The sequence below is a fragment of the Doryrhamphus excisus genome, linkage group LG17 (genome assembly GCF_037039965.1).
Source record: "Doryrhamphus excisus strain RoL-2023G ecotype Guam linkage group LG17, RoL_Dexc_Guam_v1.1, whole genome shotgun sequence".
Lineage (NCBI taxonomy): Eukaryota > Metazoa > Chordata > Actinopteri > Syngnathiformes > Syngnathidae > Doryrhamphus > Doryrhamphus excisus.
In genome coordinates this window covers 7,828,019-7,854,797 of record NC_136373.1, presented here as the reverse complement: position 1 = coordinate 7,854,797, position 26,779 = coordinate 7,828,019, and the positions used below count along the sequence as shown (strand labels likewise).

General features: G+C 42.8%; 1 protein-coding gene and 1 long non-coding RNA gene across 3 annotated transcripts in view; one reads left to right on the top strand and one right to left on the bottom strand.

Annotated features, from left to right (window-relative positions):
• LOC131136910 (uncharacterized) overlaps nucleotides 1-1,773 on the top strand; it is a 6,321-nt gene extending 4,548 nt beyond the window's left edge. Inside the window, exons 2-3 of the long non-coding RNA XR_013630239.1 lie at nucleotides 1,326-1,430; nucleotides 1,516-1,773. This is a non-coding gene — a long non-coding RNA (uncharacterized LOC131136910). The remainder of the gene's footprint in view (nucleotides 1-1,325; nucleotides 1,431-1,515) is intronic.
• spen (spen family transcriptional repressor) lies at nucleotides 1,446-26,779 on the bottom strand. 2 transcript variants are annotated; one of them, XM_078798331.1, is made up of 16 exons: nucleotides 26,377-26,779; nucleotides 22,761-23,081; nucleotides 19,365-19,970; nucleotides 15,421-15,578; nucleotides 15,128-15,328; nucleotides 14,655-14,806; nucleotides 14,365-14,490; nucleotides 14,134-14,247; nucleotides 13,939-14,052; nucleotides 13,762-13,862; nucleotides 8,579-13,539; nucleotides 5,859-8,500; nucleotides 5,448-5,774; nucleotides 4,218-4,412; nucleotides 3,962-4,120; nucleotides 1,446-3,419 (listed from the first exon to the last, which is right to left on the bottom strand). In XM_078798331.1, the coding sequence occupies exons 1-16, from the start codon at nucleotides 26,457-26,459 to the stop codon at nucleotides 3,288-3,290; spliced, it is 10,392 nt and encodes a 3,463-aa protein (XP_078654457.1). In that variant the 5' UTR covers nucleotides 26,460-26,779; the 3' UTR covers nucleotides 1,446-3,287. The 2 variants fall into 2 exon arrangements, with proteins under 2 accessions (XP_078654457.1, XP_057940233.2); XM_058084250.2 differs by having other exon boundaries at nucleotides 5,859-13,539.

Genomic DNA, 26,779 nt, shown 5'->3' with positions numbered 1-26,779 from the left:
GTACACACAGACACAATTCGCACATGCCAATAGACCAATAGATTTGAATTAGCAACATCAAACAACAATCGCAGCATTCCCCCCAAACAGATCAGCCATTTGAAGTTGACGCACCTGCAGATTCTGCACACATAAACGCGCGTAGTCAAATACGCAAAGACGCAAAACTCATTAGTTTAGTCTGTGTCGCCACCTAGTGGATTATAGGTGTAAACATTTTCAACACACAATTTTCACTTTCTACTGTTTTGCGACTCACCACTGAATGGACTGAAGCGGAAATCACAGTGAATGCATGATAACACATGAGGTTTACGGTGCATCAACAAATATAAATTATAATGGGAATCTATCTGCCAAAACTCGGATTTTAATTGCGTTCCATTGTCTTATTATATAGCTCAGAGCTGCAACACTTTACAAATGTCAGCATGGTGCCATTTTCTATTTTTTCAAAATGGACACAAAACTCCACAACCACGACCTGGTGTCAGAAGTCCTGTGAATTAACGGGAAGTGAAGAGTAACTCTGAAAACCGTTGCAGATGTTCCAAAAGAAAAGAAAAATATGTGCATAAAATAAGTGGAAAATGTGGAAATGGTGTTGCCAAATGCACTAATGTCCGCACTATCTTTCACTAATGTGAAAATAAGCTCAGGTTCAGCGTGAGGACTGGTCAGTATTCTACTTGAATTTGGTTTTGGTTTAAGGTCATACTGTGTGTGTGCACGTAAAAGGTATAAGATGTAAAAAGTGACCATACCTTCCAGCCACATAGGCAGAATAATCCTCAAAGGCAGGGGTGTCAAACTCCTGCCATGGAGGGTCGAGACAGGTTTTCTGTGTAGGCTATCACCAAAGCAGGTGATTTGAATGATCAACAGCACCTTCATTTTGAAGGAAGGATCTCATCAATCAAATCACCTGCTGGAGAGAAAAACTGCAGTGCTTCTTCGACCCTCCATTGACATGTGTGCTTTAAGGTTTTGGTGAATCAACGGTGGTATACCCATTGATTCGAAAAAGTGTGTATTTGTGTTAGAGAGGACTACAAGTCTCATGTGAATGACGTCACAGAAGCGGCAGGGAGACAGAATCAGACAGAAACTTCCGGGTAGTTGTAGAAAACGGATGGATGGGTACTATATTACGATATCTGAAGTACTGCACAACACCTTTGACAATGAAATATGTAATTCATAAGGCAAAATGTTTCCTGGAGGCCCACTTCAGGCTTTTAGGTATATATATATTTTGACACCGTAGCAAATAAACTCAACATTTTATGGTAAAAGACAAATAATGCTTCTGCATTATGATTCAGGGCGACACTGACCTCTTCCGGCCGTTGAAGCGACTGCAGTCACTTGCACTTGTGTGGACGCTGCCATTCATATTGGGCCTCTAGTGCATCACCTGCTTTGTTGAGGTAAGTGACAGAAACCAAGAGAGATAGAGTAATGGACCATTTAATGATCTTCAGAGGAAAGTTTAACAACAAAATTATTTTACAGTTAAAAATGTCCTCATGGAGGAGCAGCAAAAAGTACACCCAAATTATGATTGATCAAAAAAGACTTCCATATCAGTTTCTTAAAAAAAGGTAAGTGCCTTCAAATAATGATCGTATTCTGTCTGCAGTCATCAAAAACCTGTGCCATAAAACAAAACAAACATGTTCATGAATATTCATTCATTCATTTTCTACCTCTTATCCTCGCGAGGGTCGCGGGGGTGCTGGGGCCTATCCCAGCTCTCTTCGGGCGAGAGGCGGGGTACACCCTGGACTGGTCGCAGCCAATCACAGGGCACATACAGATAAACAACCATTAACACTCACATTCTGTTCATGAATATATACATTTATATCACTTTAATGCCTGAAACAACTAAAGCTACGTTTGTTTGGACAGATATAATGACAACATAAGTAGCTCATAAAAATTTAATTCAAGAGATGATACTTGGCAACTTCCAAAACCTTTTACATGAATAACTATAACATTGTATTGGCAAATAATGTTTACTCTTATGAGCTATTTTTGTTATCGTTAGATTTGTCCAAACAACTCTACCTTTAGTTGTACCAGGCATTAAAAAGGGGGAAACTGAAGTCTTCTTATAATGTTAGAATTAACATTATCCAGTTATCCCGTTGCTTTCACGCTGCTTTGTTTTGTTGCACAAAAGAAAAAATGACCCTGACGGACAGACTAATAAAATGAGCACACATTAAGGACCGACATATTTACAACCTGTACAGCGACACAGTAAACACATCCAATAGCGGCATGAAGTCAAGTTCAAATCACATTCGTTGTCTTTTAGGACTTACTCTTTAAAGAGCTCAAAAAAAGCGCATCTGCAATGAAGCTTGACTTTTAGGACACAGGCCTCACGTTTAGAAGGGGTGATATTCACACAGCAGGGAGCAGCAGGAGACCAAAGGAAAAAAAAAACAGCAGCAAAAACAGAAAGGTAAAAGCAAAATCTCCTACATTCCTTTCCTCAAAAAAGCAATCAAATGTGTCCGTCGTTGGACACGATACAAAGTCACATATTAAAATAGTTTATGTAGAGCACAAACATTTTGGCACATAATTCAAAATATATTTGTCAGTACATCGACTCCCTCCTCTTTTTCGAAAGAAAAATGTATCATTGAGGATCTGGCTCCTTGTAATATAATACATTGGTCTCTAAACATTGCATCAGTCTTTAAATATGTCCTCATATTTACACTTGCACAATGACCCACTTAAAACAATAAGATGCTGCAAACTAATACGAATCTGGAGTCCCCTTGATGAGGTTCTGATTGTAAACTGTACAACATTAAAGAGCCCCCTCCCACACATACAAGCTGCAGGGAACGCAACCAAACAGCTGAAATGAGTCACCATCTTCCTTTACACGATAACACGGCACTCAAATCTGTACACACTTCACAGTTTTTCTTTTACATAGTGCAATGACTCCTCTGATCTCTGTTTAAAAAACAAAAAAACCCGAAAGAGGCAAAAAATCCAAAAGCTTTATACAACACCTTAAAATTGACATATTCGACCAGAAATGGTCTTAAAAATCCTTTTCGGTCCTGTACATGGACTTCAACGCCACTCAGTGAATTAAGGACTTGGTGAAGTGATCCAACACAAAAAAAGATTAAATGCTTAATTGAGATTTTTCAAAAAGTCATAAAAAATATGAGGCAATTCCAGTTTACAAAAGTGGAAAAGTCCAAAACGGCTGGTGTTGTTGAGAACAAAAGCAAAAAGGGAGGTAATCAAACGGAGGCGATGACGATCATGAGGTGAGGTGAAATACTGGAGATGCTGTCGAGAAGGTCCGGAGCCAGGCGGGACAGGTGGCTCTCGGAGAAGTCGCAAGGTGGGAAGATCTGCACCACATATGCTGGCTGGAGATAGAAACAGGAAAATATCAACAAGGCAGAAAGAAAATGTCACTGGGATACAGTCGAGAACACAACTCATTTTGTATTTTTTTCCCAAATTCACACATAAAAAATAAAACACAAATACAATTTAAGCCGTTAAGAGCAGCAGCTTGTGAATGTAGTATTCTACATTGGTCACTAGGTGTCAGTAATTGTTCGGTGAAACCACCACCAGGCTTTTATTGCTGGTTTAAATGATCGTCCAACAGGCACAATAATAACTTCATTACTTACTGTTTTTTTATGTTTTTTTAATTATTTATTTACATGTTACTGACTATTTGGGTGTTATTTCATGTCTTGATTACTCTAATAATATTTTAAAATAACATATTTAGATCGTAAATCGTTCTCTATGCCATAACTACCACAATATTCAATTTATGCAGCAGAGAAGGACTCCTGCTTTGCAGAAATTCCCTTATCTCAGTTGAGTCTGCAAGGCAACCAGGGTCACAGAACAGACAGGAGATTCCACAGTGGATGTTTGTGTCAGTACAGACCTGGTTGGATCCAGGGTTGGGCACATTGATGATTCCAGCTGCCTGTTTGGCTTGCAGATAAGTGATGAAGCCACTTTTCAAGGCCTGTGTTTGACCGAGGACATCATCTTGGTCCCGTCCACACGGCAGAGCCAGCAGCAAGCAGTAGTCATTGTCTACCTGCCATCAAGGTTTCATCAATACAGTTAAACAACTAATGTTAATCTTTAACATGATGTTCCATCATTCTGATATCTAAGACCCTAAAAGTACTTACGGTCATTCGACGCGTCACACTGTCCAGTTGAGAAGCTTCTAGCCTCATCCTCTGAACAATGCGAAGGAGAGGACCTCCCTCTGGGGGCGGCAGGGAGCGCTGAGCTAGTAAAGAGTTGCCAGAGACAAAGTGCAACTGGACGGCAGCCTGGTCGTTCTTCAGTGCCAAGAGACCCTGCCACATGATGGGATACTTCTGTATAAACAGCATAAAAACCCATTTTAGTTTTTGTTAACACTTTGGTTACTCTTAATAATCATAAAAAATTAGATTTGATATTGTGCTTTTCAGGGGCTGCACGGCGGTCGAGTGGTTAGCGCGCAGACCTCACAGCTAGGAGACCCAAGTTCAATTCCACCCTCAACCATCTCTGTGTGGAGTTTGCATGTTCTCCCCGTGCATGCGTGGGTTTTCTCCAGGTACTTCGGTTTCCTCCCACATTCTAAAAATATGCTAGGTTAATTGGTGACTCCAAATTGTCCATAGGTATGAATGTGAGTGTGAATGGTTGTTTGTCTATATGTGCCCTGTGATTGGCTGGCCACCAGTCCAGGGTGTCGCCCGAAGACAGCTGGGATAGGCTCCAGCACCTCCGCGAAATGAATGATAGTGCTTTTTAAGGTACCCAAAGCTCTTCACAGTGAAATTAACCAAATTTTCATTCACCCCTCAGTCACACACTGGTGGTGGTATTGTACATCTGTAGTCACAGCTGCCCTGGGCGAGACTGACTGAAACGTGGTTCCCGATTCGTGTCTATGGCCTCTCCGGCCATAACCAAACTCATTCACATTCATACAACAGTGTGGGTAACAGCGGAGGCAAGGTGGGAGACGTGTCTTTCCCAATTCCCAAGGACACAGCAACAATGCTTGGGTGGAGGGAGCAAGGATGGAAAAGTCGTTCTAATTTGGTTGACAAATTATTTTCATCATAGCTTTCGTTAACTAATCAAAACAAATGCACAATGACAAAAATTCGGATGTAATGAAGTGAAAAACAAGACAAAAATGTTGACAAATGAAATATCTTGTAGACTATTCCAACAAGTTAGGGATATATCCAATCACAGCAAAAGCATGTCCATGACCATGGTTACATCTGAATGGAATGCTAGCGAGGATGATACCACCCAAACCAACAACTCATTTTGCACCAAAAAGAGAAAAAATAGTTTTAGTCCCAAAATGGATTATGGCTAATTATGGTTCCATTATATGTCATTCCTACCGTCAAAAGCTGCACCATGTCAACGGAGTGGTGCCCTGAATGTTCCGTCTTGGCATCAGGCCGTGGCTGCAGTGAGCTTGATGTGGGTACTACAGGCAGAGGTGTTGTCAGGAAACACGGGGGGCCTTTCTGTGGCGATAAATCTGGCTTGTGATTCATTGGAGACTGGTACGAGGGTGAGGCTCCCTCCCGTGGTATCCGGGACATGTGCAGGATGTCAGAAGAGGTAGAATGGCGGAGGTGAGGACTGTCTGGCTTGAGGTCACTTACTCCCACAAGCGACTGGGGTATTTTACACCTGTGACCCAGTTCCGGTTCTAGAGGAATCTGATATTTAGCAAAGAGGTCAGAATGAGGGTTAAGGATTTGGTAAATTATGCTAATTGTGTACGGTCTTGAATAAAAGCATACCTGTGAAGATGTGCTGCCTTGGTTCACCAGGCCGTGTCCTGATGAAGGATGTCCAGTTAATTGTGTCGGGAAACCCCGTGGTTCGCGATACATTGAAAATGAGGCAGCATTTCCCAGATGCACCAACTGGATCCCATGGGCGTGAGGAGACACCATGACAGGACTAGATGAGTGGACCTGTCTTATTCTACTTTCATTGTTAGGTGAATGGATCAGCTGTCCTTCTAGTGATTGGTGGGATTCTTTTCTTGAAACTTCACTGCTCTTCCTCACGATGGGACACTGAGAAGGCCCGGACATGTTGCTGGACAAGGTTGTCCCAGGATCTGAAGTGTGTCTTGTTTCAACGCTGACCTGCTCTCCCAGTTGCTGATGTGTGAGGATGTGCTGGTGCATGTCTCTATACTGGTCCATACACAAGCTTGGGTGGCGTTGTCTGCGATCACTCTGAAGGATCATGCCATCTGATTTGAGCTGTGGCACGGAATGTCTGCTAAGTGCTTGGTTAAACGGTCTGGAGTCCTCGTCAGTTCCACCGCCGCTTGACAATGACCCTTGGGAAGTTGAATGAGACTGCCTGATGACAACAGACTGAGTGATGCCTGAGTGTTGCAGAGAGGTCAGAGAATTACTTCGCCTTCCATAGTTTATAGCAGGCATGGGCGCCCCACTCAGGCTGGTTTCGTGTGGAACGGATTGGGTGACACTTTGAGGTTGCATTATGACAGAAGACTGTTCTGAGTGCGGGTGGTGCACAGTGGCACTGTAAGCAGGTACGGACATGACGTGGCCCATGACGACTGAGGTTCCTGGCGAAGTGCTCGGAGTACAGGCTTTGCCAAAAGTTGAGGGGGGGTGAACAGTTTGTGGGGACTGAGGATCTTGTTTTAGGTGTAGAGCTGAGCAATCAATTGGAGGGCCGCTGCTGGAGCTAATACGCGATGCAGATAGCGAGGGATGATGAGAACTCTTGACAGGGTTAAGGTTAGCCTGTGGGACAGATTTGCCTATATCTAACTTTTTTGGTAGCGCCTCTGTTCCCGCTCTTTTTCCATGTTGTTGTTGTATCACAGCTTGGTTGTACACTAAGACTGGAGGAGAAGAAACTGGCTGCGGAAACATTTTAACGACACTGCCCGGCGATGCTGTATGATATAAAACGTCAGGCTTGTCACATCCTCGACTGCTCTGCTTGGTGTTAGAAAAGACAGGTTGAGAGTTGTAAGACTGATTGCTCAAAAGAACCCCGGTACGCCCATAAGCGGATGAACTTAGGGGCGATTTTATGTTGAGTGACTGGGGCGACGCTACGATGGGGTCTTGTTTGGTGTGAGATTTAGGCACGGAATGCTGAAACTCCATGTCTCCCGCACTGGCTTGAGGAATTTGACTTATTTTGGCTCTCATTCTGTGGGGTCCTTCTGTCTTCTGTCCTGAATAACTCAGTACAACAACACCTTCGGATGTATTTACTCTAAGGCCAGGGAGTGATCGGGTGGTCTCCACAACAGAGCGTCCTCTAGTTGCATCTTCAACCATATCTAGACCATGGTATCGACTATTCTCATTCAAGTTTACTTTGAATTTTTGTTTTGGCAAAGACTGACACATGCTTCGACTACTAAGGGAAATCCGTGGAGTTTCGTCTGTATCGTAAGGTATTGGAATACGACTTATTACTGAGGTCGCAGGGGAAATGACAGTATTTTGGGTGTTCTCACCACAATTCTTATGGGATTCTGTCTGTGGAGGTTTGTGATGTATAGACTGAGGGTGGAAAGACAATCTCTCCTCCACATGTTTTTGACCCACAGCAACAGAGGGATTTTCATTTTCTGACATCTGTAAAGTCTCTGACAGAGTAGATGTCACCATCGTGTTGGGTATAGAATTACTGTTTGATGCAGACACATATTTAGGTTCCATTAGGATTTTTCTTAAGGTACTGGAACTGGAATCAATATCCGAAGCCTTAGTATCAGGAGGCATTGGGGGATTGATTGAAGAGGGTCCAAGCGAAGTTGATGCTGGCAGAGAAGAAGCTACCACTGTTACATTGCATGGTGGGGCGACAAAGATTCTACTTTCTTCAGTTTGAGGCCAGCTTGGTGAAAGTGGAATTTTGGCAGGTCGTATTAAAGGCACACCTGATGGGGACAATGGTTGAATTCGGGCAGGTGCAGGGGTAAGACTCGAGGAAGATGGTTCTGCTGCTTGCAGATGCTTTTTGCAATTGGAGATGGCGCTTGAATCTGAATGAAAGGCTGATTCTTTAGGAACTGGCTGTTCAACTTCAGGTTGTTCTGCCTCTTTGGGTGTGCCTAATGTTAAAGCGCTTGTAACGTCACGTCGACATGTAGCAACGGCTGTGACCACAGATCCTGCTACCGTCGTCCCAGTTGTAATAACTGCTGCCTTGGAATTTATGATTTCGGGGTCCTCTGGGATTGACTCGGGTAGTTTCAGAGAGGGCTCAGGATGCATCACCACTTCAGAAGATTCATCTTTTTTGTTTACTGCACATTTACGAATTCTTGACTTTTTCTGGGTTTTGGCCCTGACCTTTCCAATTTTCTTGGGTGTATCTGGGAGTGGGGGATCCTCAGTAGTCTTAGATTTTGCTGTTAGACCCTTTGGACCACCTGTTGAAAGACCATCATCTGAGTCAGCAGCATGAATATTATTGCGAACCATGTGTGTTCCGGGTTCCGCCATCTCACCGGAGGAGGCAGACAGCAGTGAATCGGGTGGGGGAATTAAAGCTGTGAAAGACGGAGGAGCTGTGAAGCCATCTGCATCTGTGCTCGCTTCTTCGGCTGTGATGGAATCGATAGCAGCTGCAAGTTCCGTTTCACTTGAAGGGTTGGTTCGCTTTTCCTCTTCCTCACCTTGCGGCTCCGACACTGCAGGAGGCAATGCGGGGGGTTGTGCCGAAGCTGTCTCCTTATATGGTCGAGGTGGTTGCTCTACTGTAAGTTTAGCAATATTTTCAACCGCCTGCTCTAGTTCCATTTGATGTGCTAGGAGATCAGCAGGTGGAAGCACAGGTTCAGAGAGAGTGTCTTCTTCACTGTTTTGCACGTTAAGCTCCTTTGGCTGTTTTGGAAAGCAAATTATGTTTGATTCTTCTTTCTCTGCTAATGTCTTGGTTTTCTTGATGCTGGCTTCAAACGACTCAGAGTCATCATTCTCAGAGCAAAGCAAACCTTTCACATCATCAACGCTGACACGGATTTCAAGATTTCTTAAGGTGTGAGACTTATCTTCAATGACCTGCTTGGCATTTCGTTTCAACCTTTGTGTTTTCATTTTGACGCTCTTGTCAGGGTGTTTCTTGTCTGTTACACTCGTGTTGTCAACATCACCATCAGTGGGTGCAGCAGATGTGGGGGCAGAGTCTTTTTCTTTTAGGTGAATTTGCAAATTTGTGTCTGGTAACTTTCCAAGTAGATTGCAGTCTTTAGATTTCAGCTCTGATTCATCGATGCTTGTCATATCAGTTAGTTCAACAAGAACAGTCGCGCCGCCACACTGTTTGTCCAATCTACTGACTTTTTTACTAACCAGAGCTGATGAAGTTTGCTGCGTTTTCTGCGTCCTGGGAGAACGCCATCCCTCGGTTGATTTTACAACCTCCAGCGCAGTTGAGTTTTCACCAGCCTCAGCGTTATCCTCCTTTGTTTTCTGCTGATCCACCTTTACTAGCAATGTATTGTCGACTTTTGGTTTGACACCTTTTTTAGGCGGGCGTCCTCTTCTGGGATTGGTACTTGGAATTTGAGTATCTTGCTGTATTGGTTCCTTGTCAGTACTACGTTTGCGCATTGTTCGTGATGGCTCAACTGCCTCTTTGGCAGGCTGTTCTCCCTCATGTACAGTGGCGTAGACTGACCTCACGTTCCTTCGACGTGTTCTGCCATGAACCAAAGTAGACTCAAGGTTTTGTTCAGAATCTGATGCATTCATTGGGGATTTTGATGTGGTTTTATGTTCCACCGCTCCTTTCGGTGCTTCCGCTCTGGAAGATGAGCCCCTTTTCAGTTTCTCTCTATCAATACGTTCACTCTTTCGTGTTGCAGGTTTATCTTTTGGGGGAGGCTTTGTTGTGCGTAACATAGACAGTGGTTTTGCCTTCTTGTTCTTCGGCTGTCTTCGGTTTGGTACTGGTTTTTCAACCTCCAGCTCTGGCATACAAACTTCACTGTCTGGTTCTGTTACCTTTGAGTTCTCACAATGGTGTGCTTCCTGAGTTTCTGTTTTAAATTCGGTTTTGTCATCACATTCGTCTTTCATCTTTGTACACTCTAAGCGGGTATCTGAGGGACCTGTATTCACCCGTTCTAAAGTACTCACAGAACTCCCAGGGGTTGGAGGCTTAACCTCAACACGATGATTCTGTTCCATTGACAAACTGTCACCGAGTTCTACTTTAGGTTCAATTAACTCTATCTTTGTTTGTACTTCATTTTCTTGCTCTGAAAGTAAAAGCGGAGGGGTTATAGTTAGTTTAGGAGTGAGAGGTTTCAAGATTTCCAGAACAGGAGGAGATAGAGCGATCTCCAGAACCGGCTCGCCACTGTCTTCTTGTTGACTTGACACAAGTTCATCAATTGATGGTGAGAGAACTTCTTTCTTTTCAGGTGGCGACATGTCTTTAAGGCAGGGAAGAGATGGGGAAACAGATATGAGAGTCAAATGTGGACTGAGTGATTTTTCGTCCATCTTCGATGGCATATTAGTGGTCTTATCATCAGAGAGCACATCATCACAACAAGGCATATAACTGTGTTTAAGCTCCACTCCAACTGAATCATTCTCAGGTTCAAGTGGACAGTAGTCCTTGTCCCTTTGCTGTTGAAGCTCCAAAAACCGACTGCGAAACAGGACTATGGGCTCACGTGGAACATCACCATTTTCAGATTCCGTCTGTACACGAGGAGCCCCTGGATTTGGAACATTCCTATCACTTCCAGTTTCGCAATGTTGCTCTTTACGCTCAAGGTGCTGTAAACGGCGAGAATCCTGTTCAAAGATGGAGCTATGAAGGAAGCGGGAGGCAAACAATTCCTGACGTTCTTGATCCTGAGGCTTAAATTCCTCTTTTTTGTCATGCAGGTTTTCATCACAACTTGCACGGCTCTTCTTCTTCTTCATATACCAAGAAGGGATCGGACGGGGTGCTAACTCTACCTTGTTTTTATCCGAGCAGCTGTGCGTGGTTGGGAAGCAAGATGGAAGAAAGGACCAGTTGTCTTCTCGGGAAGAGTACAGCGTCTTCGCTCTTTCGAGGAGTGCTTTTGTATCAGGGGTTATTGTTTTATCTAATGCAAAGGAGTAAAATTTATTCTTTTCCAATGAACCAGAAAGTTTCAACTCAGTCACCCTCTCATCACGTTCCCTGAGAATATACGACAAGGAATGACCGGACTTCGTAGATATGGGTTTTCTTTCTCCATCATCATCTGAATCAGACTGGACTTCTCCTGGTTCTAAATCCTGTCCGATGCATTTGCCGAGAGGTTGTTGTTTTGGAAGTTCACTTGTCATTTCCATTTTTTGAGAATCCGATGAAATCTTTCCTACCCAATGGTGCATCGCGTTGTCATTGCAGCCGAGAAATGAGGTCTTCAGCTTTGCTTGCTCTGTTTCAGATGTCTGAAAAAGTCTACTTTTCAGGCCCAAACTATTTTTTAAAGACTCTGAGTTTGAAAAATCGTCTTTTGTCAGAGGTGACTTTCTTTCTTTCTTTGTGGCTGATGTAGAAATCTGTGTGGTTTGATCGTCCCTGTTTGCTGGGATGGCGACTGCTGTGGATGTTCGACGCTGCAGCATATTCTCATCTAATGTTTGGGAAGCTCCAAAGTTTGGCTCTTTTTTTGAAGTAACTATTTCGAAGTCAAAAGTCTCATTTCTTTTTCTTTTATACGAGGTGAGGTCATCATTGTTGATGTCCTGGTTTTGTTTTCCAATATCATGTGTGACATAATCCTTTCCAAAGTCTTGAGTTTCATTACTTGGTGAAGCGTCATCCTTGTCACGCTTGTCCGGATCACAGAGCTTGGTTTGCAACCATCGACTCTGTTCACTTTGTTTTGTCAAAGTATACATCTGACCAATGCGTACAAACTGTTCCTCATCTTCCGAGTCTCTGCCATTCCTTCCACTTTGTTCCTTTTCAGGCAAAATCTCGCTGTCCTCAACAAAATCAAGGCCGCCATAACTTGATGTTTTTGTGAGACTGGAGCTATTTTCACTTTTTGAACCCAATAATTCCATCTTTAGGTAGGGGGAGTGTAATTGTCCTGAAAGTTCATCAGGCAGTGCTGCTTGCTGGGACTGCGGCTGAAGGGAACCACTTAAAGAGTTATCACAGTCTTGTCCCTCACTGGGACTGTTAATTGAAAATATTTGCACAGATTTCTCCTTATTATGCTCCTTTTTGTGCATCTTTTTTATGAAAACATTCTTATCAAAGTCTGGGTCCTTATTATTCCAAGGCTTATGAAGTACCGCTCTACCAAGGTCCTCCTCACCAATTCTCTTCTGGCGATCATTTTTGCCAGAGTCTTCAAAACGCCTCTTTCTTGCAGCTAAACGATCAAAATCCAAGGAAATGCCACTGTCAAAACCAATTTCCAATTTTCCATGTTTTTTGGACTTGATTGTCATATCCATATCGATGTGTTCCACCAAACACTGCATGTTTTTATCCCTGACAACCTTGCCATGTTTGGCGATGTCCCCTTTTGTAGACTCTGTGCGGAAGTGAGGACTTCTTTGTTCAGCCGAAGGTGATGCCAGTCTAGGACTGTCACTCCCAACCCTCAATATTTGTTTTTCATGACCAGTCAGTTTTCCTTCTTTTTCTTTCACACGAGTTAGCTGCACCACGCATGGCAGAAGATCTAACTTGGCTTTACTCGAGGCATCTTTCTGAATTTTACTACTTTTACTTTGAAGGGAAGACTCAGGGTTTATGTGTCGATCAAATTCAGGCTCCGTATCACAAGTTTGGATGATTTGTTGAGTAACTTTGAGCTTTTTAAGTCGCTGTCTTTCACTTTTATCCTTATCCCCGCGATCTTTACGTCCAGTCCGCTTTTCTTTTTCCACTAAATTTACCATTTCAACTTCAAGCACACGATCCTTTTCAAATTTGTCAGTTTTATTGTATCGTTCTGTGCGTGCCTTTTCAGGTTTTTCAAATCTGGGTGGGGAAACTGAACTACAGCTCCCGCTTCTTTCAGATGATCTGCAACACATCTGGCGATCCAAGTCGCTTGGTATCCTTTCGGAGAGGGAAGGGGATGCTGTGGGGCTTGCGGGGCGACGAGAGGCAACAAGAGTTGGGCTTTGGCTCCGTTCAGTAGTTCTTCTCCCATGGTCACGACCACGATCGGTCTCAAAGCGTTCCCTCTCCCTCTCACGTTCTCGCTGCAAATAAGTGTATTTACGAATATCTTGCTCATATGGATCGGTTCTGTATTCTCGATATTCCCTTGCGTCTTCATAGTATTGCGGATCGTAGTAATCTCCTTGATAAGGATCCCATTCGGTGTAGAACTCGCGACTTCTGGTTGTGTATTTACGACGAGGATCTTCAGCGTAAGTCCCCGGTGTGCGTACACTTTCATAATATTGTCTTTCCGCTTGAAACTCATATTGAGAGCGTCGATCATCCCTGCCAAGTCACGTCAAAAATAATCCACATTAGAAATAATGATTGCCATCTACGGTTGGGTGATCATTTTCATATACGGGTATATTTATATCGTCATATTGTGATATATTCCAAAATATATTGTGATATACTGTATGCTGAGATCAATATCGCCCACATTAACACTACTCCGTGTTACTCCGTGTTACTCCGTAAAGAGTGTAGACAGTTGATTAAACAAACCTTCTTTCAGAAAGAATGTCATAAAAATCTCGAATATCCTGGCCAGATGCTTGCATTGAACGATAGAAAGCCATCTGACTCTCCTGATTGGCAAAGTCCACCTAAAATCAAAAATAGAGTCAGGGTTAATTGCTTTTAAGGTCACTCAGACACATTAGACCTTTAGGCCAGGCTTGCCTTTATTTTGGTGCCCCCTATCTTCCATCCCTTAGTGTCTTTTACGGCAGCTTGTGCATATTCGATGTTGTTATACAAGATAAGGGCCATCGCTTTCATTCGGTCAAACACAACCTGCAAAAGAAGATAAACTCGTGCCTCAGAGCAAAGTACAGCAACAACAATGCAAATACAGTAAAATAAAGCTTGACTCACCTTGACAACATGCCCATAGCGGCAGAAATGACGGGTAAGAAACTGCTCCGTTGTGTTTGATGCTAATCCATCAAGCCAGACACAAGTTGTAGGCATGCTCTTTCCAAATCCCAACTGGAAAACAACAATTCCATGTCAAAGCCGGACCAGAAAATAGGCTGACACAGTATTGGTAGCCTAAGCCTGTTGAGATTTGGTGTCAAGACACATTTTTGATGCAATAATTCTCACCTTAAGTCTGTTGTTTCCAAGGTACTCTCCATCCATCTTCTTTATGGCTTTGCAGACACTTGCAATGTCACAATATTGTAGAAAGGCATATTGTGGGGCTCCATTCACTTTCTTAATGTCGATATCCTTCATGACCATTGGAAAATGGAAACATATAATCATTAAGCAATATCCTGTCAACTTTGGTAGCAATTAGGTGTCCTAATTTTGACTGTAATAACTTTCGATGACAATGGCAATCCCTACGGCTTGTGTCTGAAATTCTAATGAATTTGTGAATGTAAACTTACCACAATTTCTCCAAAGCGCTGAAAGATGTTGAGCAGATCATGGTATGTGGTGGTCTTCTCCAGATTCCCAATAAATAATGTCCGTGTAGCCTTTGGATGAAACTCGTCTATCCTTTCGTCTAAGGGCCGGAACTCATTCTCACTTTCCGTCTCTAAAAAAAAAAAACATTGTATATGTATGTATTTCATCAGTAATCTCAAAAGTATGTGTATCACTGCGCCGGGAAAAGACGTTTCGGTAGTGTTTCAAAATCATCAAAATATGGCTAAAACCGTGTTAGAAGTTTGTTTTTAGAGGGCTTCATAGTCAAAATAGGTGTATCCCAATGACAGCAGTGTAAGCTAGCTCATATGTATTAGTTTTCTCATGTTATAATGCACAGAAAAGGGAAAGAAATATGTGTTCATGATTGACATAAGGATTATGAATGAAGTGTAGTCACAGAAGCAAATAGTTCAATATGAGAACATACCTGGACCGTTCCAGGCAGTGACATCAATTTGCATTCCAAAAAAAAGCTTCCCCTTTGATGCTCCAAGAGCTTTTTCTTGGTCTTCTTGCTGGCGGAAAAAAACAAGCCCGTAGCGAGCCTCTGAAGCTCCATGAATTTGTACCGATGTGACCTTTCCATGTTTTTTAAACTCATGAAACAAACCGTCCTTTAGACTTGTATCTGTTGTGGAAGAGAACATGTACATTTAAGCAAGCACGCATTGGGGGGGGGATCCAATAAATACATTTAAATGTATATGTGCTGACAGTCACCTGTAGAACGCGCAGGAAGATTTTGGACCTTGATGCCGAAACTTTTACGCGGTTCGTCCTTGTCAAGGGATGATAAAGGAAGTGCTGAAGGCGCCGGAACAGCAGCTGACTGTACTGAGCGTGCTGGAGACTCATCACTTGAGCTACTGCTGGAATCACTAGAGCAAAAAAGACATGGATACCCTCACTTTATGATGCCGATCTACTACCATACAAAAAATAATAAATGCCATGATGAATTATGGCATGGACACAGCTCAGCTTCCCTAGGTTATCCCAGTTAATTGGTTCCAGACCAGTGTAAAACATCTTACCTGTATAAAATTTTGAGCATTTTGTGTGGTTTCTTGCCACATATGAAGCATAACGCCACACAATGAAGACAAAGGCATCCATCCGTGCAGAATTAAAAATGTAGATGTTTCTTTTTGGGAACATATATTCATAGTCAGTTCACCATCACGTCACATCTCAACCAAAGCAGGCAGCCAACACCTGCTTCCCCATCATTCCTCGTGCCAGGATGCATTGCATGCTAAATATTGACTTCTTGATATTGATTGGTATATCGATATTCAACCTAAATATATTGGGATATGACTTTTGGTCATGCTCATGTGTGTTGCAGTAAATGTGTTTTGGATGTGTGGAGGACAGGAAGTGATGTCAGGGGTTTAGTGTTGAGTTTTTGCTTGGTATGGGTTACGGCTGCAACAGTAGCCCATTATTTGGAATCTTGGGGTACGATACGATACGTGATAATGTTTCATAATTTTTCAAAAGGTCATAAAATAAAATTAGTTTGATTTCTTAGTTTCCATTTTTGTGGAGGAAAACCCATTATTATGATTATTATGGTTATTATGATTATTATGATTATTACTACCATGGGCTTTTTGGTGGCTGAAAAAAGCCCATAATTGACCAATATATTCATGTAAAAAAAGCAGTGATATATAGATGATATATACTGTACATAAAGATAAATTCTTTTAATACCAATATACAATTCAAAGCAAAGAAGCAGAAGACAACCAAATTAAAATTAGGAAGTTTAATTAGTAAGACGGGCAACATAAGGGCATGCCTCTGGCATTTTTAGATGTTGCCACAAATTAGTGGTGCTGGAGCCCTGGCTAACTACTGCACACTTTACTCTTCCCTTCTGCCTGTCAAATGAAAATATATCCATTTTGCTCTTGAGCACATTTTGGTACAATAGTTGAGTATTTCACACGGATACAGATTATGATGAAATGTACTCATTTCGTACTCGTATATGACAAAAATGCATTATGTTTAGCAGCAGTAATGTTACATGGATGAGACATCCACCTCATTACATTACCCTCCTCTTGCACTCCTCCCAATCTGTGTGGAAGTGGTGAGTTGGCTTTGTACTTTGTCCTTCTTTAAGTGGGGAACCTTTAAATTTCCACAAAATACATTTGTGGCTAATTGGTAAGCTTGCTGGCTTGCTAGCTATTAGCCACCTGGAGTCCCTGTAGCATAATAGCTGTGCAATCCGGTGTAAACACTGAATAATAAGTGACTATTGGGGTGTTAGTTTAGATCTACAGAGCTCTAATAATCTCAGAAAAATAAAGTTTTTGAGGTTTTCTGTGTGCTAACTACAAAAGTATTCAATTTACTAACATTGAATCCTACGTTGTGGATATTAATTTATCATGGTCAGGTCTGGAATCAATTAATCGCTATAAATGAACGACGACTGTATAGTACTTCACCTTTATACTGAAACTTAATGGTAATAAAGCACACAAAGATGAAAACAGTTGGTTTTGCCAAAATATCCATGCTGTACTTTATTGTCTAGCATCTGAAGCACAGTAAGAAAATTGTCCTTTGGTTGGCATTCTTATTCATTAGGCTGCATCTGTCTCCCAACGTGACAAGGTGGATGCAAAAGCATGGCTGCCTCATTTTCATAAAACCATTCCCATGCCCACCTCTGTCTTCTGGGCTCTCGGTTAATAACCCCCCCAAATCACACACACGCCACACACCCGACCGCATCCACCACTGCCCCTCCCCTTCACTTTTCTCTGTGCTCAGACACTCCCGGAAGTGCTACTGATGGAGGCTGGCCTGTGGGAGTGGGCAGGCAGCCAGCACTGGCTAGAAATTTCCAGTTTCAACTGGATCTCACGGAGGGGAGGGGGGCATTCGCAGAGATAAGCAGTGAGGAAAATATATAACAGCCATCTCCTGATAATACCCCAATAGCTATACCAAATCTGACCACAGGTGTCACTCTGACTTGTTCAAAATGTCCAAAAGGTGCCTCTCAACACAATAAAAGGAAACAATTGAGGTGTATGTAGGAGGGGGAGGTGATTTCATGCGTGGAGCTAATCTTGTTTCATGAATGCACGCCTTCGTTGTCGCTCTGTATTGGCTAAATTCGAGTCAAATTCCAAATTACATTAAAACGCATGACTATGTTGACATAGAACCAAAAATGGCAAAAGTAGGTTCATTCATTCATTCATTTTCTATCGCTTTTTCTATTGCTGGGGTGCTGGAGCCTATCCCAGCTGTCTTTGGGCGAGAGGCGGGGTACACCCTGGACTGGTGGCCAGCTAATCACAGGGCACATATAGACAAACAACCATTCACACTCACATTCATACCTATGGACAATTTGGAGTCGCCAATTAACCTAGCATGTTTTTAGAATGTGGGAGGAAACCGGAGTACCTGGAGAAAACCCACGCATGCACGGGGAGAACATGCAAACTCCACACAGAGATGGCCGAGGGTGGAATTGAACCCTGGTCTCCTAGCTGTGAGGTCTGCACGCTAACCACTTGACCGCCGTGCCGCAAGAGTAAAAATATATTTTTTGTATACCTTTGTAGCAGAAACATAACAATGAAAGCTCCAGGTTGCTTAATGTTAAGTGACTATAAGTCGATGAGTTCATAGACAATATTTATGATTGGACAATCTGAGCTGAACTGGGCGATACATCAATATGTTTTAAATATCAAAATATCAAAACCAACCATATTGTTGATATCGATATAGATTGGATTTGCGATGTATCTCCCTCATGCCAGCGTGCCGGAGGGAGGAGGGGCAGAGCAGAAGCCCGGAGGCTCAGTTGAAGCTAACAGACTACTTCCAATCCAGAGCATAAAAGAATAAATTTCACCACCTTAAACCTTGGCCCAAACTCCAATATGAGGAATACATGCGATGTATCAGGACTACAGCACACGTCCATATACATAAGAAAGCCCGGCACTCTGTGACATCACAGAGAACTCTCTGAAACCGAGCCATCCCAAACTTCAAACTTCAAACCTCATTATCTTTGGCTTTGTTTAACACAAGAATACAACATTATAACTACATTTATGGTCAAGTGGTTTGCGCGCAGACCTCACAGCTAAGAGACCAGGGTTCAATTCCACCCTTGGGCATCTCTGTGTGGAGTTTGCATGTTCTCCCCGTGCATGCGTGGGTTTTTTCCGGGTACTCCCACATTCCAAAAACATGCTAGGTTAATTGCCGACTCCAAATTGTCCATAGGTATGAATGTGAGTGTGAATGGTTGTTTGTCTATATGTGCCCTGTGATTGGCTGGTGACCAGTCCAGGGTGTACCCCGCCTCTCGCCCCAAGACAGCTGGGATAGGCTCCAGCACCACCGCGACCCTCGTGAGGAAAAAGCGGTACAAAATGAATGAATGAATGAACTACATTTATTGGTCAGAAAGGTAGAAAAAGCACAACAAGTTCTCTTTAAATAAATCAGAGGCGCACAAGCATCCCGGAAGGTATTGTTATCAACTTCAACCTCAGAGATTTAACTATGAATATTATTATTATAATCTCCACTATGAAAAATTCCACTGAATTAAAAGCAATCCCACTCTGATTTGGCACCAAAGTAAAGAACAGTAGAGCATCACTCACCTGCCACTGGTGCTGCTGCTGGTGCTGCTGACCGAGTCGGAACTGGAGGATCGGCTGCGAGAACCTGACCTGCTGTGGGAGCACGGAGGTCTGCTCGTCTGACATGCCAGTCTCTGAGGAGAAGGGTTGCGTGAATGCGTCGAATGTGGAGACCGGCTGCGACTGTGTCGATACGAGCGCTCGCCTCGCCGCCCCCTGTCCTCTCTGTAAAGGTCCCTGTGAACCACACTGGCCAAAGTAAAGGCTTCCCTGGATCGGGACTCATAACGAGGCTCCGGTGTCTCAAAGCGACACGGACTCCTGCTGTGGGAGCGGTAGAAGCTGACCCCACTGGATGTAGATCCACCATTTCCTCCCGTGGCAGACACCGTCGCTCCCGTTGTTCCGGTGTTGCTAGCAATAGAATTAACAATCCCCCCGACTCCAGAGGACAGTGTTGTACCGCTTCCCATGGAGGTACCAGACCCATTCCCAGATGAGCTGAGAGTCCTCTCTCTCGTGTAATAGTCTGTGTCATAGTGCCGTTGGCGTTCAAAACTGCTTCCTACACGCTCATGGTGACCATAAGCGCTGTGATCATATGCCCGCTCCCGACTTTCAGCAGTCCTATCAAAAAAAATTATACAAAACATAATGTCATCACAATGGTCTTCTCCGTGTGCAGATCTAAGAACTATTACAAAAACATGTCGGTTTCAAGGTCACCGCCATCCAGCAGTTTTGTTTGCTGTATTACACAATCACTGAATGATAAAGTCTGGGTGAGGCTGGGCTGCGTGAAGTATTGGGGGTAGGGCTGCGAATCTTGGGGTACCTCAGAGTATGATACGCGATAATGTTTCATAATTTTTCAAAATTTCATTTTTTATATATATGTTTTATTTCTTAGTTTCCATTTTTGTGGAGGAAAGTTCTAATAAATAACAATGTTATTTAAAATATATAAAAAATATATATATAAAACCAAGTAGTGGTGTGAAAAAACATATTTATCTCAAACTATCACAATATCAAATCCTCCGACGAATTATCAATACGCTGTCATCTGTTATAATTATTTATTATTATTCAAATATACCCGTGATAAACTTCTAGCTCCATCCCTTCCTAGTGAGCCGAAACAACACTTTACATTCGGAGGAGCTTTTTGCAGAACAGCAAAAGATTGTCTGCCCAGAAACCACAGAAGAAGAAAGAAGCTGGCTTTTATAGCGTGGATGAGACAACCCTGACTTGAAAACAGTGTCGACCAAAAAGGCAGCCACTAATATCAACCCTGTTTTTGTAACCATGCTCAAGGAGGAAACCGCCCAGTAAGAGAAAGTTTGTGTTATTCAATCAAGAGACTTGTGTTTATTCTACGGCTGAAATGATTATTCGGATAATTGCAATACCAACAATAATGCACCCAGCGGTTGCTGGTGTGGCTGATGGATAAAACAACGACATAATTGCCACTACTTATTGTGTGTAGCTGCTCTACAGGAGTCCACAACTCAATAAAAAGGTGCGAAAATTAGTATAAAATACAGTATTTGCCCTCAGAGGCTTCACTACAGCCTACTTGTTTGAAAATAAAATGTTTAATAGATGGAATTTGAAGATATTTAGGCCACTAACTAATTTGTTAGCTCCAGCATATCACGGCTTTGAAAGCAGGAAAACAAAGGCAGTCTTTGCGGCCGTGCAGTGTCACCATTAGCATTTGGACTCCTGAACAATAACCACAGCAACATCATAACATAAAGAGAGGTAGGAGTAGGAACTGGTGGTCAGGTAAGGAAAGTTGAAGAGAAAGGAAAACAACACAAGGTAAAAAGGAAGAGATGTGCAAATAGACATAATAACGTGTACCAGCTAGTACAGTTAGTGGGGGAAATCAAAGAGTTAGGAGCTGCAATCTAGGGGGGTTAGAGAGGACAGCTAAAATACACAGGGCAGGATATACCAACCTTTTGAGAGTGGTAACTTGACCTATAATTCCAAATACAATACAGGGAGATAGAACTTTGTGAGCAAAAAAAAAAAAAAAACGGGCAAAATGCTGTGTGGAGGAGGGTGGTAAAAAATGCCACAACGTTTGTATTAAAAAATGTAATCCTTGTCTTCTGTGCAGGAGATTTTAGATGAGGTGGATTGTCTTTTTAAACTAAAATTCAGGTATGGTGGATGCTGGGAATAGTTAAATTAAGTCCACATATCCATCCAAGAAACATAAGATCCATGGGTCCGTTTTCAAGGAAGTGTAGCACTATTTATTGTCACTGGGTTCTAGACTCGTCTCTTTGTCAGGAAACTTCCACAAATGAGACGTTCCTTATTGCATATGCAGTCGTATTTGCTGAAAAAGTGTCAATCAATGGTAATCCATCTTCTTGCATCGAGTAGAAAATATGCGGCGGAGTTTCTGTCCATGTTTTCAGTCGGTTCAAATATAACCAAAGTCCATGAGAAGTCCAGTTCACCAAGAAAGCACTTATGATTCTGTTGTTGTATCCAAGATTTATAGTTCCACACAATGGAAAAAGTTGGAGGTATTCCACAGGCATGAGGTCGGTTATCTCCACTCAGCACTTTTTTTTGTATGATCCAAACAATGTCCTTATCAGTCATTGATAAAAAGTCTTGAAAAGGCAGGGAAAAAAAAAAAACGATCTTGCTCACATGTTTTTTGTAGTCACTGAGAGGTCTCCCAGCTCTCAAATTGCAATGCCCTGATTTCAGACACAATCCCAAATCAAATTAATTAAAAAAAAAGATACCAACAAAGTAACCCAAACCTTTGGCAGGATAGAATATCCTTGTTTCTTGACAGCGTTAATCCAAAAGTGGGGATCGAACTCCCAAGTAGGTTATCCACATGATTCCAGTGTGCATAACTGCAAAATTACTGATCCAAATAATGATGTCTTGTATTTATAATATGTGCTTGTTTGTTTCAATGTATGGGGAAAAAAGGGGGGTGATATAATCCACCAGGTCAGCCACGTAACTCCAGATTAGGGGAGGAATCCCAGGGATGTTGGCTGGACCACTCTCTTTAGCTGTCACCCTGTATTCTAGTAATCTTCAACAATCCTGGGAATTTTTTTTTTCAATGTCCAATCTTTTCCCCATGTAATTTCCATAAATTATAAATCCAGCGGACAGAGTTGCTTCTACTGAGAAATATCTCCCCATCAGCAATTTACTCTATTGGTGGTTGGCTGTACTAAGTAGAATAACTCAATGTCTACCTTTAAGTATGCTTCCAGGATCCCTATAAGATTTCATACTTTTTTTCTCCTCTTTAACCCCCACACAAGTACATGAACATGGTGGAAAGATGCTCGGAGGTGAGGTGTTTGACTACAAAGCACGGTTCCCACTGCCTTCAGAGAAACTTTGTCCACTTACCCTTCTAGTCTCCGTTCATAGCGTCCATCTCTGCTGTGGAGCGACGTGGGCGTGCCATACACTCCCCCCCCTGCCGCCCGTGTGAACCCTGATACATCACGTCCACGAGAACCTAAGGAAAGACTATCCTCCAGCCCTCTGGCAGCACTAGGAATGGTGCCCGGTTCGTTATAATCAGTGCGCAGGTCTCTGTCTCCCATCTTGTTGATGGCATTGTGAGCTTTCTGAGCACTTTTAATGTCCACAAAATCCACAAAGGCTGCGACTCCGCCCTCTGAACCCCGTTTAGGCAGGACTTTGACACTCTCTACACGTCCATATCTGCAAAGAAAAAAAACAGGATCCATGGTTTTAATCCATTTTAATATAGAGAAAATAGTCTTTTCAAACTTGCTAAGATAACTTCAGTTATCTAAACAGAGTCTGGGGTGAGCAGGAAAAAAACAAAACAAAATATGCTCCAGAAAATCTGTTTTTTAATGGGAGGCTCAATGGCCCACCAAAATTATTTATAAACATTTACACTACCGCTCAAAAGTTTGGGATCACTAGGGAATTTTTTTCGCCAGTCTCAGATATGGCTTTTTCTTGGCAGTCCTGCTATGGAGTCCAGCATCCTGAAGTCGCCGCTTCACTGTTGATACTGACACTGGTGTTTGACGGCTACTATTTAGTGCAGCTGCCAGGTGACGACCTGTGAGGCGTCTTTGTCTTAAACTACACACTCTCAGATATTTGTCTTCTTGCACAGTTGTGCAGCGTTTTTCTGTCCTTGTTAGACCCAGTTTGTGCTGCTCTCTGAAGGGAGTAGTTAACAGCATGGTAAGAGATTTTAGTTTTTTGGGGGATTTTTAGATGGCTTTTCTAATAATCTATTAGCCTTATAAAATGATGAACTTGGATTAGCAGCCATACCAGGAGATTGATGCAGAGGACTGACAGTTGTTGATAGTAGGCCTCTATGCAAAAATGTACATCCTTCTTTGAAAATCATCTAATTCATTTTAATTGTTTGTGAAATGGATGAAAATGTTTGTGAAATGGAAAAATGTGTTTGTAAAATGCATGAAAATTTGTTTTTCTTTGGAAAAGTGATCCCAAACTTTTGAGCGGTAGTGTATATGTTAGTTCTGCGTGCCACAGCATTTATCAGTGGTCATTTAGTATATAAATGAATAGGATCTCTATGAAAACATCACAATTAACATCACGTTAATTCGTTTGCATGAATGACTCATCAGCCCTCTTCATTTTTTACTTTTAGCTTTTCAAAACAATGCAGTTTGACACAAACATGGTTAAAAACTGTATTACAATGCCTTAAGCCTCTTTCACACAGAAATACCACCTGAAGATGAAGCATATATCAACCTTTTTGTTTGAAAATTGTTGCAACCGTTTGAGCTTTGCGCAACAATACACTACGTATATCCCAATCAGGTTATTGGATGTGTGACAACATCAGCACCCGGTCTTGGTGTCTAGGAACACGCTTATGCACTCCTGAACAAACTTTAAGACCAGTTGAAAAATTGCAAGCATTTGCATTTTGCATTGTTGGATCTTAAGGTAGTTCTAAGTAGAGCTTTAGCAGCATAGATACAGTGACAACACGTACAATATCCGCTCTCCTTGGAATGACTGTGTTTTCCACCACAGGAAGTGTGTGCTCCAATCCACTAGCAACAAACAAGCACTTCTATAGAGCAGCTAGACACAATAACCCGCACAGAAAACTTTCTAGATCTTCCAGAATCTGCACTTATTCCACTTATTATCAGAGCCTTCATTCATTTTCTACCGCTTTTCCTCACAAGGGTCACGGGGGTGCTGGAGCCTATCCCAGCTGTCTTCGGGTGAGAGAGGCGGGGTACACCCTGGACTGGTGGCCAGCCAATCACAGGGCACATATAGACAAACAACCATTCACACTCACATTCATACCTATGGACAATTTGGAGTCTCCAATTAACCTAGCATGTTTTTTGGAATGTGGGAGGAAACCGGAGTACTTGGAGAAAACCCACTCATGCATGCTCCACACAGAGATGGCTGAGGGTGGAATTGAACCCTGGTCCCCTAGCTGTGAGATCTGTGCGCTAACCACTCAACCGCTGTGCAGCCTGCATCAGAGCAGACAGCCATTATGAATCTCCTCTGCTATTTCCAGGATTATCTTGAAGTGACTAAAATGCCACTTACACTGACGTGCTCTACCTTGTGTGCAACCGGTCCATTTGAAATAGGAAAAGCTATTTTCATCATGTCCATGTCAACAACATTTGAACATGTTCCAAAGAGCACAGTGACCTGTACGGGATAATAATGAGCCATTTGGTTACGGTGTCCTTGTAAAGTGTTTTCATTGGTGAAAGACACTCATTTATCTGGCAACTCTGCTGCATTACAAAGCCTACCATCACCTTTGTAGCCCACCCCTCCTATGTCAATACGTTTATGGCATGTAAGCCCCCAATTCTGCACACAGCCTTCGACGCCATTTTACAAATGCTTCTCTCACTTGCTTACTCATTCTGCCTTCCCCCATCACATCATACACTGGGCAGCCGTGCACCTGCATTCATGCTCGCTGCCTCCGCGCCCCCCCACCCCCCCCTTGATGGAACCTCTGCAGCCATAGAGGATTCAGATTCTTCCACCTCTGCCACTGCAACAACGAGCACATCATGGTGTAAATACATAATAACCCTGCGTGAAGACACAGTGGAGCCAATGTGCTTCATACGCCATGCAGGATTTTATTCCTTATTGATACTGTGCGTGTTGTGCAATGGCGGCAGACGTATTACGGTTTTATTATGCGTGCATGATTTATGCTGATCATTTAGCAGCGGGGCTGATACGGCAAGGAAACGGTACGCTGTGGTTGTGATGATTTGAGCAGTCTGGTGTTTGGGCACATACGGCACATAAGGACGGGGAGGCGGGCTATTATTTTTCCTTGACAGCCTTGAATGAAAGCCTTGCAGACAAAATACGCCTCGACACAACACAACACAACACAACACAACAGTCTATCAATTGCAATTAAGAAAGAAAAAACACACAAAAATAACAGTTTTGTGTTGATTAGGACATAAAGTGTCCAGGAGTTGCAACGAGTCCTGCTGCAGTGCAATCACATCCAGCTTGAAGGGAAAAAAAACAAACATTGCGACTGCGCGATGCCTTCCACAGTTCACTAACCTATGTTGTGTGTCTAATAAATCCTGCAATACAACAGCAGCTACACAAATCAGTAAAAGAATATAATAATCGTGCAGGCCGCCACCTTGTTTACAATGCATTCTTTAAATTAAATGCAAAGTTGCAACGAGAAAGTTTATTTTTTGCACCCTGATCAGGTGGACAGGTAGGCTGGCCATTGGAAGTGAAGCTTCCCATGCAGCATGTTAAGTTTGGACAAGTAGCTGAGCAGAAACAACGATGGCGAAGGTGATGGGAAGCTGCAGATACGCAGATGCAAACCACCTGCTTTTCCTAAAATGTGACACAACAGTATATGAGAGAAAGAGCGAGAGAGAGAGGGAGACGTGGGGGGAGATGCCGGTCTTGCAAAAAAACACAAAAAACAGTCAATCGCCTTTCTACTCACCGCTTGAAGTGCTCAATGATTTTCTCCTCTCGCACATTTTCGGGTAAATTTCCCACCCATAAATGTCTGGTTTCCCGAACCATACTGCGCACTCCTTTTCCGCGATCATACAGATCACTTCTGCTCTGTCAGTTTATTCCAATGCAAAAAAAAAGAGTAAAAATGTCGCTGTATCCCAATGTGGCTCATTAGGTTCCCTCTGCCTTGCACACGCTGTTTGATACTCTTCAATGTTTTAAAGCGCGACCTTGCACCTCGTGAACGCGCTTCGGTCCGTTCACGTGACGAGGCGCGTCCCTGACACCATGCGACCTTTGAGCGTGCGAGAGAGAGAAAGCGTGGAGCTTTCCTAAAAAGATGCAGCAACTTTGGTTTGTAACGACGGGGGGCACAACGCGCAGGC

Bases quoted from the DNA above. Each gene is read 5' to 3' on its own strand.
- spen (XM_058084250.2), bottom strand. From the start codon at position 26,459: ATGGTTCGGGAAACCAGACATTTATGGGTGGGAAATTTACCCGAAAAT. The intron at 14,491-14,654 runs GTAAGTTTACAT...ATGGTCATGAAG, and splicing joins AGCGCTTTGGAGAAATTGTG to GATATCGACATTAAGAAAGT. The intron at 4,121-4,217 runs GTAAGTACTTTT...CCTTGATGGCAG, and splicing joins GTGTGACGCGTCGAATGACC to GTAGACAATGACTACTGCTT.